We start from the raw sequence: 15,571 nt of genomic DNA, 5'->3' as shown, positions 1-15,571 counted from the left end.
CCTGCTAATTAGTGAAGTTACAATCAAAGTAGTTCCAAATACCCAAAAGCCTCTCCGTCTCCTTTTGAGGAAATTTTGTTGTTTTGGTAATCTTGGATGGATTTCTCCACTTTTAAATGGGCAAAACAAGACACTGGCAACCATGTTGTACTATCCAACTCTTTTTATATACATTTTCATATACAAAGATCTGAAAACAATGGAATACAGTTAAAATGAAAACTAAAACATTTTTAAGTAAAATGCACAAATCCCATGATTTGGATCACAATCCTGCAGTTGTAATACCAATTGTTTAGAAATGTTGATTCCATTCTCCAGTGTGCTTTCTGTCACTTGGCTTCTTATCATGCTATCTAATTCACAGATTGCTTTCCTTTGAGGTTTGACCTGCGCTCTTGAATTATGTCATCTCATTGTTGCCTATTCTGCAGTGCTCACTAAAAGAATTTGTGCCACCCACAGCCTATCTTAATGAACCCATTACATCATATAATGTAATGTAATATATAATCAGTAACATAACATAACATACTGTAACTTAGCAGCAATGGATGAAGAAATTTGCTTTTCATTTAGGTAATCTAATTTTCTTAAAAGTCTGTTAAAAATAAATAAGTAAGTAATCACAAAATGACTAAGTTATCAAGCTTTGTAGAGTGTGCAGAGTTTTTTCTTCTTAATTCATTAACATTCAGTCTCTGCGAGAAAGGGTGAATTCTTTTGTAGAATATAACATATAATAATTTTTGTGAGTTCTTGCTGTCATAAGGAAGTCTTCATACAGTGTAGCATTTGCATGTTGCAGAAGTCTTTTGAGGATGCAAATACATCCTTTGAAAATTATAGTAAAACAGGTGACAGCTGTAAATGGTACATAATGTATACATTATTGTTATATGCATGTGTTCAACAATATGTGTGTATGACATTAGAAAATTTAATCTTGGATGAGTGGTGACACTCACAGTATTTGTTTGCAGGAACATACAACATACTTGCATGAAAGCGCCACTGTACAGCGTGCACTGTATATGCACATTGTCTGTTTGTTTTTCTATGTGTGTGTGTGCATTTGTGTGTCCTGGCTTCATTCTGCTGACTGGTTTATTACTGTTCCAGGTGAAGGAGCATAAGAACAGCAGAGTTTCAGGGTGCTGTTTTCAAGCACCACTGAAGCCACAAATTTGATTATTTTTTTCACCCATAAGTAGTATGAGAGTTCCATCTACACACACACACACACACACACACACACACACACACACACACACACACACACACACACACACACACATACACACACACACACACACACACACACACACACTTTGGGTCTCATCAGCTTACATTAGACATCTTCATTTGCTATTCAGTTGAACATCTAATGTTGCAGTGAATCAGCCTTTCCTTTTGCCCTGCTGAACCTTTGGTATGTTGTTTAAACTTTACACTGTGGGATGTGGAAAATGCATGCAAAATGCTTAGTAAAGTTCTTGTGTAATTGTATTATCAGAGAAATTCTAAAAATAGTTGATCTACAAGTGGAAATTTGAAGAAACTGGACTTGAAATTGTCACTTTTTTTACCCTACAAAGGCTTTTTGTCTGTCTCTAGACCCCATGAGGCAGTGGACACAATGATCCTATCACTTCTGGGAGAGATTAAAAAAGGGCTGTCACAGTGACACTGTGAGTCTGATAGTGGGACAACAGAACTTATCACCCTTTCTCTGGAGAAAACGTCTGAAAAGGAAATTTCCAATAACTTTGTCCCATGTCTGTTTATTCATTTTGACATTTAAAATCTATCTTGCTATCACCTTCAAGCTGCCCAAATTCAATGATGTGCTCTAATGTGTTCCTGTAAAGATAAGATGAGGTGAAGACAAAAATGCTTTTTAGACTGTGTTATTAGTGAAGACGGAAGTCAAACAATAAAAGTTTGATAACACATTCAAAGCTTTGAGGTACATGCTGTAGGGACACAGAAACGTCCTGCCACCAAACAGTTTGTTGTTTAACTGATTCGATGGAAAAAAAATACGAAGTCTGTGTAAATCACTTCATCCATCAATCCATCTCTAAACCATTTCACAAATCTTTAAGCAAAACTCTCAGATATTTTGTATTTCAGCATTTTTGTTGTTATCATTAATTGTCATTAATGATTGTAAACTTGATGTATCTTGTGAGATGAAGAAGTATTCAAATAAATGCAGTTCAGTGAGGATCGCTGTTTTTAAATGGCTAACTATGACCATATTTAACTGCAGTAGTTTATATTTGGTAGTATGGGTCTATTCTGGGATTGTCTTGCCCTGCCATGTGTAATCATTAAATACCTGAGGCAGAGAGCAGCAGCCGAGACCAAAACAGAGCAGCATCAATGACAGTAATGACGGTGATTAAGTCAGATACAGAGCTGGGATTGAGGTTAGTTCCATTGCAATGGTTCCATTGCAAAGATAAGCAGGCTGAAACCATTTAAATTGAGCCCTCTGGTTCAGATTTACCAACCGAATGCATAGAAGAGAAACAGCTGATCGATCAGATGTCGTTGAGATCTACTGGTCTAATGATATGTGGGCTGAGCTTGAACACATGGCCCGTTTGAATTAATGCTATTTTAAATAGTTAACCCCACAAACACCGGCATTCTTTTTTAAATCAAATTAAACTACTGTAATCAAGGGTATTCATCAGTTTCAGGTCTGATCGACAGTGACGGAAACACGACACCCAAGTAGAAACTCTAATTTCAATGAGTTTGTTCTCAGGGCTGCAAGAGAGAGAACAAAAGTTTAACAACACATGTTTACAGACCAAAGCATCTCACACTGAGGCGCTGAAACTGGTCAGAGCATCAACCCACAGATAAAAAGAAACATCCGTTTTACCAGTCTTCATGGTGGCTGGCAGCTCACTCTCAGTCTCGCTGTGTAGGGCTCTCTCCCGCAGTCGGTGGTCTTTTACAGACTGTAGGAGCTGAATTCCATCCCTCTCTGTTGCAGTAGGGCACATGGATGTCCTTGGGAGTAATAATTGGAATATATAGCACTAGCGCACTTCTGCTTCAAGCACTGGAGCCAGTTGCCCTTTTTCAGCAGCGTGTCAGCCCTGTGATCATATGTGGAACTTCTCCAGGTTATATCCTGTCTCTTGCCCAGTGTCAGTTCTAATCTTTTTCAGCATTCAGCAAGGTTGGTGTATGGGTATGTATGAATAAATGGGTGGCTCATGGATATATATGACACAAGTTTGGGTTAACTTTTGACAACTGTGGACTGTCAGTTTTAGTGGTGTGAGTAGCTGTCATCTGTTAACATATCTGTTATTGATGACAGGACATTAATAACAGATGATTAGTATCACAGTGTTGTTTTGATATGAAAAGTGCTACATAAATAGCTACATAACGATGTTAAGCAACTCACTTAAGTTTCATCATGAATTACTGTGTGTGCTACAGATCTGCTAGTGTCATTGTGATTAATGGGCATCCTGGCTGTGCCTAAACATCATCCTCTCTGCCATCTTTGTGCTATTCTGAGTGAGTCTGTTGTCATCGTCTCCTGCAGCACCTTGTCATGTCTTATTTCCTCTCCAGTTCAGTCTCCAAAGCTAGAGGGCCAGCTGCTTCCAGCTTTAGGGCATTTTATCCACAGATCCTTTCCCTCTTGCCTATGGCTACCCTCCTGTCATCTGGCTTCAGATGTAGTAAAACAGCAGCTAGTTTACAGACAATTATCAGGCTAAAACCAGCTGTGTGCGCACATGCACAGGCTCTTTGTTGCTAATTGAATTAGACCCCATGCTGGAAGTGACAGAGAAATGAACAGCTTCCCCCAGTAGGCCATGTGATTAGCTGACCTGTAGAGGAGATTCAGAATCAGGATGGTGTAGCAGTCACAGTGTGTGGATTAAGAGGCCTTCAGTCTCTGAAGATACCCCAACATTCCTGTGGGGGATGTTTACGTATGTGGATAAAAAACAGACCTTCATTTTCTTTCCACAAAGGAAAGAGAGACAGAAAACTGCCTAATTTACGTTAACCTTCTACCCTCTTAAGAGTTTTTGGGGAGTCGAACTCGCAACAGACGCTTGCAATAAAAATTGGAAAACTCGAATGAACAAAGAACCTTTCTGTTGGAGATGTTGGAGGCCTCACTATCTTATCTTCACCATGAATCGAATTGACATATTAACACCCTCTCCCCCAGAGAAAGAGACCAGATGGCTACATACGAACTGAGAAGACTTCACTAAGGCTCACTTTTAGTCGAATCTTAAAACTATATTAAATGTGTTTGATAACCGTATACAATTTCTTTCAGGTTTCCAGCTTGATCACAAGACGCATATAGAGACAATTTGTACGATTCTGGCTTAAATATTGACGAAGAAACAAACTTGTTGGAAAATGCCCAACCTGCCTGATGGAACCACATTGCCCCCTAGTGGTCTGCAGTGTTGATTAGTTGAACATTTAAATCCCAGAGGACAAATGGACAAGATATATGCAACTATTAACTTCTAACGATGTCCCTTCGGTATCTATTTGGTATTTGTTTGGTATCCCCGTTGTTAACACAGAAAATTAACATTGTGTGGTTCACTATTCATATGTCACGATTTCATAGATATTCATCTGAATTTTGAAAGTCATAATCATCAATTACGTTGTGTGTTATTTTGATGTCTTTATATTGCAAGTCTATGTTATATCTTTAATCTGCATATCTTAACAAGATGTGGTGTTTTCAGAATCACCGAGACAAATGTTCTATGAGACGGAGTAATGGAGAAATAAGAGTTTTCTTTGTTCTATCCAGAAATTCCCATATAGCACAGATCATCTTACACAGACACACAGGCAGACACTCACTACAGTTCAGGCATATCATTGGCTGTGTAAGCTTACGCCATGCACCCGCCTCCGAGAGTCAAAACCCGGAGCCCGGGAAAAACACGCTCTCTAGTTCTCTCGTTTGCTGGCTCGCTTCAGGCGTCTTGTCTCTTGTTTCTTGCGCTCTCGTTGTTTTCCAGAAGCACGCTCTTGTTTTCAGAGGGAGAACAATGGAGAATTGATCAGATGAGTTGCTCAGAGAGATTTGAAGAGCACGGAAAGATGAGAGTATGAGCCGTGCAGAAGACGACGGAGGGGAGGAAGGAGAAGGACGGAGCAGGACCCAAAGAAAGACGAGGAAGACCCGAACAAAGAAACAGATTGAAATACTCTGAAGATGCACGTTTTACGTGTTTTTGTTCGTCCCTCGCCATCCACGTCCTTCTACGTCGCACGTCCTAACCTCCGCTGTTTCACGCCATCATCACCTTTTCCTACCAAGAAGCCAACTCCAAGCAACCTTTTATTAATCTTCTGTGAACTTAAGTTCACTTCATCAGAGAAGCAACGGACCCACTGACACTCAGAAGATTCGATCATCTAACCACAGCCCTCGGCACCATCGTTCCCGTTTCCCAGTGAAAGAACCAACTGAGAAGCTAAAAGGTCAGCCACCACAGCCAGGAAGGCCCAGAGAGCGGAAGAGAAGTCCCCTGGGACCCCGCGTGGCCGCTGCCGTGTTCCGAGCTGACTAAGCAGAACTTCAGCACAGTAAGACCGACCCGTTTTCACCTTAAAGTGGGTTTGATGGATGTCTCGAGGCTTTCACAGAATGATAAATTAATCCGAAATGTCAGTATTTAGCGTCAAATAGTAAGCCAACCCAAACTATTTGAATACATCCAGTATCTCCCCATTCCCCATATTTTATTTTCCATTCACTAAGTGTTTTATATAATCACCCATATTCAATGCATCTCCTGTTTGTTTTAAAGGTTCATGTTTTGGTCATATCATTTTAATAAATAGTTCATATATCTATATATATGTTATAATCACAGATTGTGTCGTATGCTTTCTTTACGTAATGTCTGTCCAACCAAACGAGAACTTCACGAAAGTAGCGAGATATGAGACTGAATATTAATTGAAAGATTAATTTAACATACCAGGATCGTAAGATTTTGAACAGTTTTCCTCCCTGACTGTGACTTAAATTAAGTTAAAACCTAGGTAGGTGGTGCCCTGAATTCGAGGTAAGGTTTATTTGAGACTGTAAGAACATCTCATAAATCCTTATATTTAATACGTATATAAATACCCAATAACGCTACAATGGCAGGCTGGTTTCTGTGGTTTATGTCAGCGATTCATGGTCTACATTGCATTCTCCCTGACGCCAATATTCCTTGTAGGTTTTATTTAGTGACCTTTGCCAATCGAGGTCAAGTAGAACAAAAATGGACATGCTGTCTGCATTTGGTTAAGAGACCAAAATGTCTTTTTACTTCCTGTGTTTCCAGTGATTTGCACTCGTAAGGTTTTAGCTTGTACAATATGAAGTAGGAAGGATTTTGTGAAATCCTTATCAGTGTTTCCTGATCTACCTCATCTACCTCTTTGCTTAATATTTAACAACGTCGTCTTTGTTTATCATAATGCCAACACAGCCTTTTTGTTCTGCTAAAATAGAGATTATTTTCAAAACAATCAAATTTAAATTAATCTGTACACAGCACTAGTTTCTAGAAAGACTTTGACTTATTCAGATGATGACCTGCCTTGCCCTTTGTGATGAGGAGGTCACTGGTGACGTTTCACTGATGACTCTTTAATGCAGATTGTGTTTGTGCATTAATGCTGCACAGTGAAACCTTGCACCACCACCCTCCTGTATCAGCCAAACCTTTCTGTAGTTTTGTTATAGTGAGATTTTTCTTTCCAGATACACTTTATCTTGAATTTTTCTGGGACATGTAGATATCATCTAGACTTCCACAGCTTTCCTTGACTTAAATTTATTTTCAAGATTTTAGATAAAAGTATTTGAAACCTTTTCATCTAAATATATCCATACACATATTGCAATATTTTCATGAATTCACCTGCAAATGTGATGTCGAGAAAGCAAGATATTGTACTTCTGTGTATTTGAGTACACATTTAAATGTGTATTTGACTTTATATATCTGTCTTTGAACATGTCTGTGCTACAGTATGCATGCTCATAACCTCAGTACTTTGTTGGACCCTTTTAGTGCATTAAGACGTGGACAAACCTCAGAAAATTCATAACATTAACAGCTGCTATTAAACTCTGCCAACTAGATTGTGCAAGGGGAAAATAATATAAATCTCTGTTGGGAATAAAAAACTAATAACAGCACCTTTCTGAAGGCCTATAAACTTGTGAGGTTGTGAGTTCCATTACTGTAGCTGCTAGTGTATGTACAGTATAAACAAACCTTTCTGCTATGCAGCCATTTTTGTTCTTTTGCCCGTCTTTCCCATCAAGTGTGTGATGTTTGCCAGAAAAACCTGCCAAGAGTAAAAATCTGCGTGCGCTCAGGAAAGTAGGCCATGTGGGCTGATGACTGACACAGAGTTTGTGTGACAATTGGTGACTGTGGAGCACTCAGAGGTTTATTCCAGGGTATTTAGTGCATCATCTGTTCACAGTGTTTGGCTGAAGAACATCATAGTTTTATTGGTCTGCAAACAGGGATTAACAACTGTATTTTTCCTAAGCATTATGGAGCAAATTATGTCAGTCCATACAGCGTTGCCCAAGTCCTCACCGGCTCGCAGCTGTGATTGGTACAATGTTATGAAATGTGACACGAGTTATTTGGTTGTCATCTTAATTATTTATCTACACCTCTGTTGGATATGAAAACTGGGTTGTTGTGCTCTGCAGCGCAGCAATTCTGTCATTCTCTCGCTGCAGAAGGGAATGCTATGAGAATAAAGTAGTGTCCTATGTGAATATGAGAGCAGCAGATAAAGTGTTTCTATTATTTATGGTTCTACTGTTTTTAGGCTCCTTTTTTCATAATTTAAGATGTTATAAATTTACATGTGTTGTCTTTCCAAGAGGTTCCACATATGGGTTACCTTTCTTTATGTCTTTACATTGTTTGTGAATTTAGCTTAAAATTTTCTGTTTTTGTGCTTCACGCCTCAGTCTTTTCTACATGTTATATGCACATACACTTCTCTCTCCAAAGAAAGTGCCATGTGGATTTGTTCATCTCTTCTCCTCTGCATCTCTCCTCTTCACCAAATTACATGATACCGTTTTGCGCCTGTGTGCCACAGAGACCGTGCATGAAATTTATTGGCCAGGAGTCCTGCCATTTGACACGCAAGACGTGGCTAACAGATCTTGTGCCATTTCCCATCTCTTCCAGCCCCCGTGCAATGCTGACCTTTCCTGCCTCTAGGCTATATTTAAACTGTGAGCACCAGAGACTTATGGTGCCATGGGAAATTTTATTATCAACGCTCTCCATTTGTCTGACTAAATTCAGGCCTGCAGTAGATTGTTCCAAAGCAGGCTGTATATTTACACTCTTGTAGAGCAAACAAGGGCACCAGTGACAAACCAACCATCAACACCTCAGCAGGGGGGAGTGTAGTGAAACATTTCTTTAATATGCTCTGAGGAAAAGCCAAGACATCATACTGTAGGTTCTATTGACAGAGCTCATTACCTACAGCTAATGTTAGAGGAATAAAGAAAATGGGTTTTCAGTGAGGGAGGGCTTGACATTTTGAAAAATCTTGTTGGTGAAATATCACGTGGTAGATCTGAACCTCAGACACATTCATCAGCCTTTACCATTTGTTGTCATTACACCAGAAACCAGCTTGAATGAGGTTATGAACACACTTGAGCACTCACAGCCACCCGCATCTGATTCTCTTTCAAAATATCACCCAGCCACCTGTTTAACCATTTACATGCACTTTTTTCCCTGCACACTCATAGATCTGAGATTGGAGTTCAGAGGGTGCTTCAGGTGGATCTGAAAATGGAAAGCTTCCCAGAGCCGACAGGCAGCCGCTGGATGGCCTGGCAGGTGGAATATCCCGGCAGTCGTCCGGCCACACAAGAGGCTGAGACGGAGATCCGCCTGGCACAGCAAGAACTAGCGGGCATAGTGCCTCTTGCCATGGTGAGTAATGCCACTTCTAGCTCAGCCCAGTGCCAAAATACACAGCTCATTACTCTGAATGTGAAATGGTGCATTCTGGGAATGTAGGGCACCATATTCTTAATATATGCTTAGAATAAAAATTTACATATTAACAACATGAAAGAAATATATTGTTTTAGAGATGGCCAAGAATTGCTGCCATTTTAATCATGACTTGTGTCAACATGAAGGAGAAAATTCATCATATTCATGGAATAGTGCTAACAAGTCTCACGACAAAATGTGCTAAAAGTAGGTTGATGCACTTTGCCTAACATATTAATTTCACTTTGAACGTTATAAACTTGTGGTATGTCAAAGTTTTCTTTTTCCCTTCTATTTTCTATGAGCCTCAAAGGACTTGCAGATTTGTTTCCGTCTTACTTGCTGTGTGCTCCTATTACAATTTGTGTCATTTTAGCCAAAGTTTATTTCTGCTTTTAGACTCGCCTTCTTTTTCAGTTAGGTTTAGGCTACAAAACAATTTGGTTAGGTCCAGAGGAGGAACGTGTCTTTGGCTGACCTTTTCACAATGTTTACAATACTAAAAAAATGTAAAATGTAAAATGTTTACAAGTTCCCAGTTCTCTAGTGTCACCGTTTTGATGAGTACTGTTCCAATGATACTTGCTTTGCCCAATATCAGATGCAACGTAGTCTTGTCACACTCAGTCAGCCTATGAGAAGTCATATGAGAATAGCAACCATGTTTTCTTTACTGGAGAATAAATCACTTATATCCAAATACTTTCTTCCCTCCATGTTACCACTGTAGACCTGAAGGGACAAACTGAACTCCAGCTTTAAAGCAAGCCATTTATGTTTACCGTTGCCACTGTAATTGGAGCTGCGTGGTTTGTACAGCTAGATGTGACTTCAACTGGACCTTTACCTGACAATGGAATACTACAGATAATGGATACTACAGTATGGATACTACAGATCCATACTACAGATGGAATCAATGGATACAGGTCGGTTAGGCCATTGGCGTTTAGGCCGCAGACGTTTAGGCCCCCCTGTAGTCGTTTAGGCCAGGCTACCTGAGCAGCTGAAATCTTTATTATTGTACATTCGTTATTATAAGATATAAGTCAGCTCTACTGGTCTGTCTGGGTAGCCTACATATCTATGGTAAATTATTTAAAGGATAAGACCGTTTTTTTTACATTGGGCCCTTGATTTCACATTATAACATGATGTTCTACTCACCCCTGCTTGTTGTTGGTCATTTGGAGCTGTTCCGAAGATATTCGAGAGGCGTCTGGCTGCTCTCTTGAGATATTCGGCCATGAAACGGTTTCCTATGGGCAAGTTTATACAGGCACAAACTATGATGTTTATAATTTATTAATTACTGTACACTAGCACTGATAACGTGGAGGTGCGTCGCTTACTTAAAAAAATCCGGGTTACTGTAATTTTGAATTTTTGTCGTAAAGTGGGTGTTACTGACGTCATCGTCGTGCTACTACCACAGACAGCCCACAGACCTGCTGCCTATTTATTCATTCGGCTAAAATTCAAAATTAGTAACCCGGATTTTTTTAAGTAAGCGACGCACCTCCACGTTATCATTGCTAGTGTACAGTAATTAATAAATTATAAACAGCATAGTTTGTGCCTGTATAAACTTGCCCATAGGAAACCGTTTCATGGCCGAATATCTCAAGAGAGCAGCCAGACGCCTCTCGAATATCTTCGGAACAGCTCCAAATGACCAACAACAAGCAGGGGTGAGTAGAACATCATGTTATAATGTGAAATCAAGGGCCCAATGTCAAAAAACCAGTCTTATCCTTTAATAACCAACTTTAGTGTGGAAACGTTTTTTTTATTTAATAAATGGTGATTTATAAATTCATAAAATTGTGGAAATAATCATCCGCATTGCCACATTCATTGGACAATAATGCTGTAATTATTTAGAAGCCCGTTAGATTTGTGCGGTTTGTGAGAATTAAAATAGTGATTTATAAGATAAGCATGCATTGTTATCGAAAGGGTGACTGATCTGAAACACCACATTCGTTGGACAATAATTATTAATACCTAATAATTTGTTATTCAGAAGCCAGTTTGATTCGTGGTTTGTGAGAATATTTTTGGAATCCTGATCACATAATTTCCGCAGTAGCTGGGGCGTGTACAATTGCTTCCTTGGTTTATCTATTTTTAGAGAGAGCACGCGAAAATGTACAGATGGCTGGTTGGCATGTGTGTCATTGATCTTATAATAACACTAAAGTTGGTTATTAAATCATTTACCATAGATATGTAGGCTACCCAGACAGACCAGTAGAGCTGACTTATATCTTATAATAATGAATGTACAATAATAAAGATTTCAGCTGCTCAGGTAGCCTGGCCTAAACGACTGCAGGGGGGCCTAAATGACTGCTCCCTGTGGCCTAAACGACTCCTCTGTCGGCCTAAACGACTGCAGGGGGGACTAAAACGCCAATGGCCTAAACGACCTGCTCCCGATGGAATACTACAGATATTTTCTCACATCTAAATAAAAACAAAGGACCCACATCAGTTGTCTTGAAGTTTTGGAATTGAATTCATGACAATATAGTAGTCCTACACTGTATTTTGAAGTTTCTTTTCAGATAATTGTTTTACATATAAGATGCGATGCATTGACAAAATCCAACATATGTCTCCAGGATAAAAAAAAACGGTCCAAATGAAATACAGCATACATATAAGGGATCTGCTCTCAAAAGAGAAAAAAGCTCATTAGGAATCCACCTACTGCACAATGTAAATACATAAGCCTGAAAAAAAGATGACTACGTAGGTAAAAATAGTACATTTTACATAATAAATAAAAAACTTAATCCAAAATGAGGAGGCTTTAGTGGAGGCTTTTTGGTTTTCATTTGTTGACCTTTTGTCTGGAATGTTATTTCAACTAATATTAAAAGGATTAGGAAAAAGAAAACGTATACAATAAAGATGTCATTAGATTAAATAGATATGTCTATGGAATTAAAAAACAGGCATTTTAGATTCAATATATTTTAAATGACTTCTAAAAGGAATTTAACAAATAGATAAAAAAAGAATTACAAAATGGTATTCCATGCATTTCATTTTTACATCCAAAGCGTATTTGGGTGACAGTACTCAAATACTTGTACTTGATTGATTGTTTTTGTTGGGGGTTTTGCATGCAACTACTTAATCGATGTATGAGTTAAGAAGTTGGACACAGAGAAGGTGGAGGTAACTTTAAGCCTGTGCCTACAGAATGTATTTAGGAGCAGACAACAAGCGACCATCTATAGGCTTCAGAAAAATCCTGAGACTGTTCTGGCCTGAGGGTAAGCCCAAAGCTGTGTGTCTCAGTAAGGCACAGATAGTCTGTTGTGTAGATTCACCCCTGTAGAAGTTCACGTAGCTAATCTTTCATAAATGCTTGTAGCTTTGTTCTGCAACCCATGGAGCATTGCTTTTGATATAAATCGGATACATTCAGGAGAATAAATGAGAGAAATCAATTATATTGACTAAAAAGAAATACACACTTTGTCACATCACTATTGATTGCTGAAGATTGAATTAATTTCTATTTTGGTGCTTCTGATCTGCATGATAGAGGCTTGACTGTCGTGTGATTGTTATTCTCAAAGTATTGCCCATAGCTGTGTAGATGATAGACGCCTGTGGGTGGCTGTTCCTAGATTCAGAAAAGAATGAGGCATCCTCACCCACCGATCCTTTCTCAGGATAATTGAAGTCGTATGTTTAATGTTCTGTTATTGTCCTACTTCCTTTTCTCACATCCTTTTCATGTCACTGATGTATCAACAGCCTGCTTTCCTTGCTCTAGGAATATATAGTTTGCTCCCACATCTTCGACTGCGGAAAAATTGCAAAAATGATTTCCATGATTATCTAAGAAAGTCTTTGCTCATAAAGAGGAGATTCAGGGAGCGACTTTGCCATCACCCGTTAAAGGGAAAACACATCAAATAACATTTCACTTTGACTTGTTTGGTATTATTTAGTTGTTGTATAAATTCCTATCAGTGACTGACTAAACTCACTTAGCCTAGCAAGCCAGACCCGTACAGCAAAAAGCTGTACAGGGGTCTAGTGACGCTGGATAGCAGTGTGGGCGGGATAAACGGTATTCTGTCAAGTTGCCTCTGCACTCAACGCCACGCAATAGGATGGCGCAACAACCAATCAGAGCGATGAAGAAGGATTACGTAGTCAGCGCGACGGACCAACGGAGCAAGCTGGTAAATTAAACTTTTACCGTACCTAGTGGGCAAAACTCCGAAAACGTCCTTTTTTAAAAAAAAACTTAAGTGCAGTTATCTGTTCGTCTCGCAAAGAAAACTGTATATCTAAATTTTCTAGAGTCGCTGCCAAAGCCAAATCGAAAGACTGTTCGCTGGGCGCAGCCATTGTTTACCTCTTTCTGGAACTACACACTGAAACGTCGCACCTCTGTAGTCACTAGGTAGCCCGGCCTCCGACCCCGCTCCTCACGATTTGATTGGCCCGATTAAGTTTCGATTTGCAGCCTCGCAAAACGACCACAAGTGACTAGACTAGCCCCGGAGCAAATTCAATTTGCGGTCGCTAGGGGCGTCTAGATTTCTAGGCTAATACTCACTGGATTGTTGTTGTAGAAATTAACAGTTTGAATGAGTGCTCACACCTTTCTTACCAGTGTTTTACCTCTCATTCTGGTTATTCAGCTCATTATACTCAATGAACCCAATATTAGACTTATTTGCTGAACTTTGCTATATCAGTTGTGCGTACCTTACATGAACAGATAGACTTGATTTTCCCTTTCCTTACCATGATTTGCTGTTCGGTAAATGAAGCAGCTGTTAACATGCCAGTGAGCATAAAAGTCAGATGATACCTTTTATAACAACATTTCAAATGTTTCTATCCCCAGAACTTTATTCAAAAGAGAAAAATTTGGAACAATGATATTTGATTCAGTGTTTTGGCCGTGCTCACATTTTTCTTCCATTTGAATCACCCACTCAGACAACTTCTTAAAGTGCGCCACATCTCCAGCCACACCATGGTACTGTACATAAGACACAATACAAATATTTGTACATTAAAAGACACCCATAACTCATTAACTCTGTCTTCCACTGTCCCGTTTTCTGAACTCTCTTTCTCCCGTACTCTTGTGCACACACACACACACACACACACATACATGCAAGACTTTTCCAATATGCATGCACCAATATGAGAGGAGCATACAAGCGAGAAAGAGGAAGGCTGAATTAGATTACCTGGGTTCACTGTGGCATGAAAAGGCCCACAGATAAGGTCCTATCCCTCCTCCCCACTACATTCATCTCTGATAGAAAAGGGGAAGTAAGGTAATGTAAAAGCAGTGCCTTCATCCCTTGTTACACACACAAGATACATCCCCTCACACCATCACTTTCTCAAGACAAAACATGGTCAAATTCTAATACGCCAGGTTTTTTAAGGTAAAATTGTGGTATCCCTAATAAAAGTGGATAAAATGGGAAAGTGGCACACTTTTACTACAATTCAAATATGGCACAGAATATATGGTAATCATATAAGTTATGATGATGATTGTTTAAATAGTGAGGCCAGGAAAATGTTGTAACATCTGATGAAAAAAAAAAGAGTAATATATTTAAGTGAAAACATAAGCCACACAAGGACATTGCAAATAAGAGGTACGCCCCTCTAAGTACATACACAATTGCAGACACTTAGCTGACAATATCTACTGATTTCCCTTTACTGATGTTTTCACATAGGGGGGGAAAGAGTAGACTGACCATGATATATTTTCCCAATATAGAACAGTACTGATTCAGAAGTGTCATTTAGAAAGGTTTCATTTTGTTGGCAAGTAATATAATGATACACAGCAGTAACTTAAGCTGACTCAGATGAGTGTGTCAGGATTTCCATCAAACATGTCCCCCTGGTCCTAGTTATTATTGGTGCAGGATGCCACAGAGGTGAATTCTAAATGCATTGGCAGTTTCCAAGTCTGTGGTTACAGTATCAGCATCTCATCTGTAAAATGTGGATGTGTTCCACTGGAAAGCTTTACATATTGCTGATGCATCTGCCAGAAACAGAGTGACTCCATTTTTGAATGTTGGCCAAATAAAACACCAATATTACATTGTTTTTGCCTTGTTTCATACCTTGGGATAAGAATAGATGCATTTTTCTAGGAGACATTATTTGATTATAGTTCAAAGTTTCTTGGAGCTGTAGGCTGGACTGTTGAGCTTTAGCTGGATCTGCAGTTTTACAAACATTACATCACAGAATCATGAATATATTGCTTCATGGAGCTGCGACAGAAATAACTGTCTACCTGCCTTTGTCATTAGCTCCAATACTGTAGATCCAAGATGTAGAGAAATCATTTTTAACGTAGTCCCTTTGGTGCTTTTGTTATTCTTGTGGTGTTTTTTTTAAATTTTGGAACAATTCTTTGATCAGGGATGGAGTGAAATCAATGTAATGGATAG

At 39.2% G+C, this 15,571-nt stretch overlaps 1 protein-coding gene across 2 annotated transcripts in view; it reads left to right on the top strand.

Annotated features, from left to right (window-relative positions):
* Nucleotides 1-15,571, top strand: part of LOC142382525 (transmembrane protein 132C) — a 168,680-nt gene that overhangs the window by 122,749 nt on the left and 30,360 nt on the right. For both annotated transcript variants that reach the window (XM_075468504.1, XM_075468503.1), the window contains exon 4: nt 8,840-9,026. In XM_075468504.1, the coding sequence (XP_075324619.1) occupies nt 8,840-9,026 (187 nt within the window). The remainder of the gene's footprint in view (nt 1-8,839; nt 9,027-15,571) is intronic.

The sequence above is a fragment of the Odontesthes bonariensis genome, chromosome 6 (genome assembly GCF_027942865.1).
Source record: "Odontesthes bonariensis isolate fOdoBon6 chromosome 6, fOdoBon6.hap1, whole genome shotgun sequence".
Taxonomy (NCBI): domain Eukaryota; kingdom Metazoa; phylum Chordata; class Actinopteri; order Atheriniformes; family Atherinopsidae; genus Odontesthes; species Odontesthes bonariensis.
Note: the sequence above shows the minus strand (reverse complement) of the source record. Positions and strands in the feature narration are given on the sequence as shown.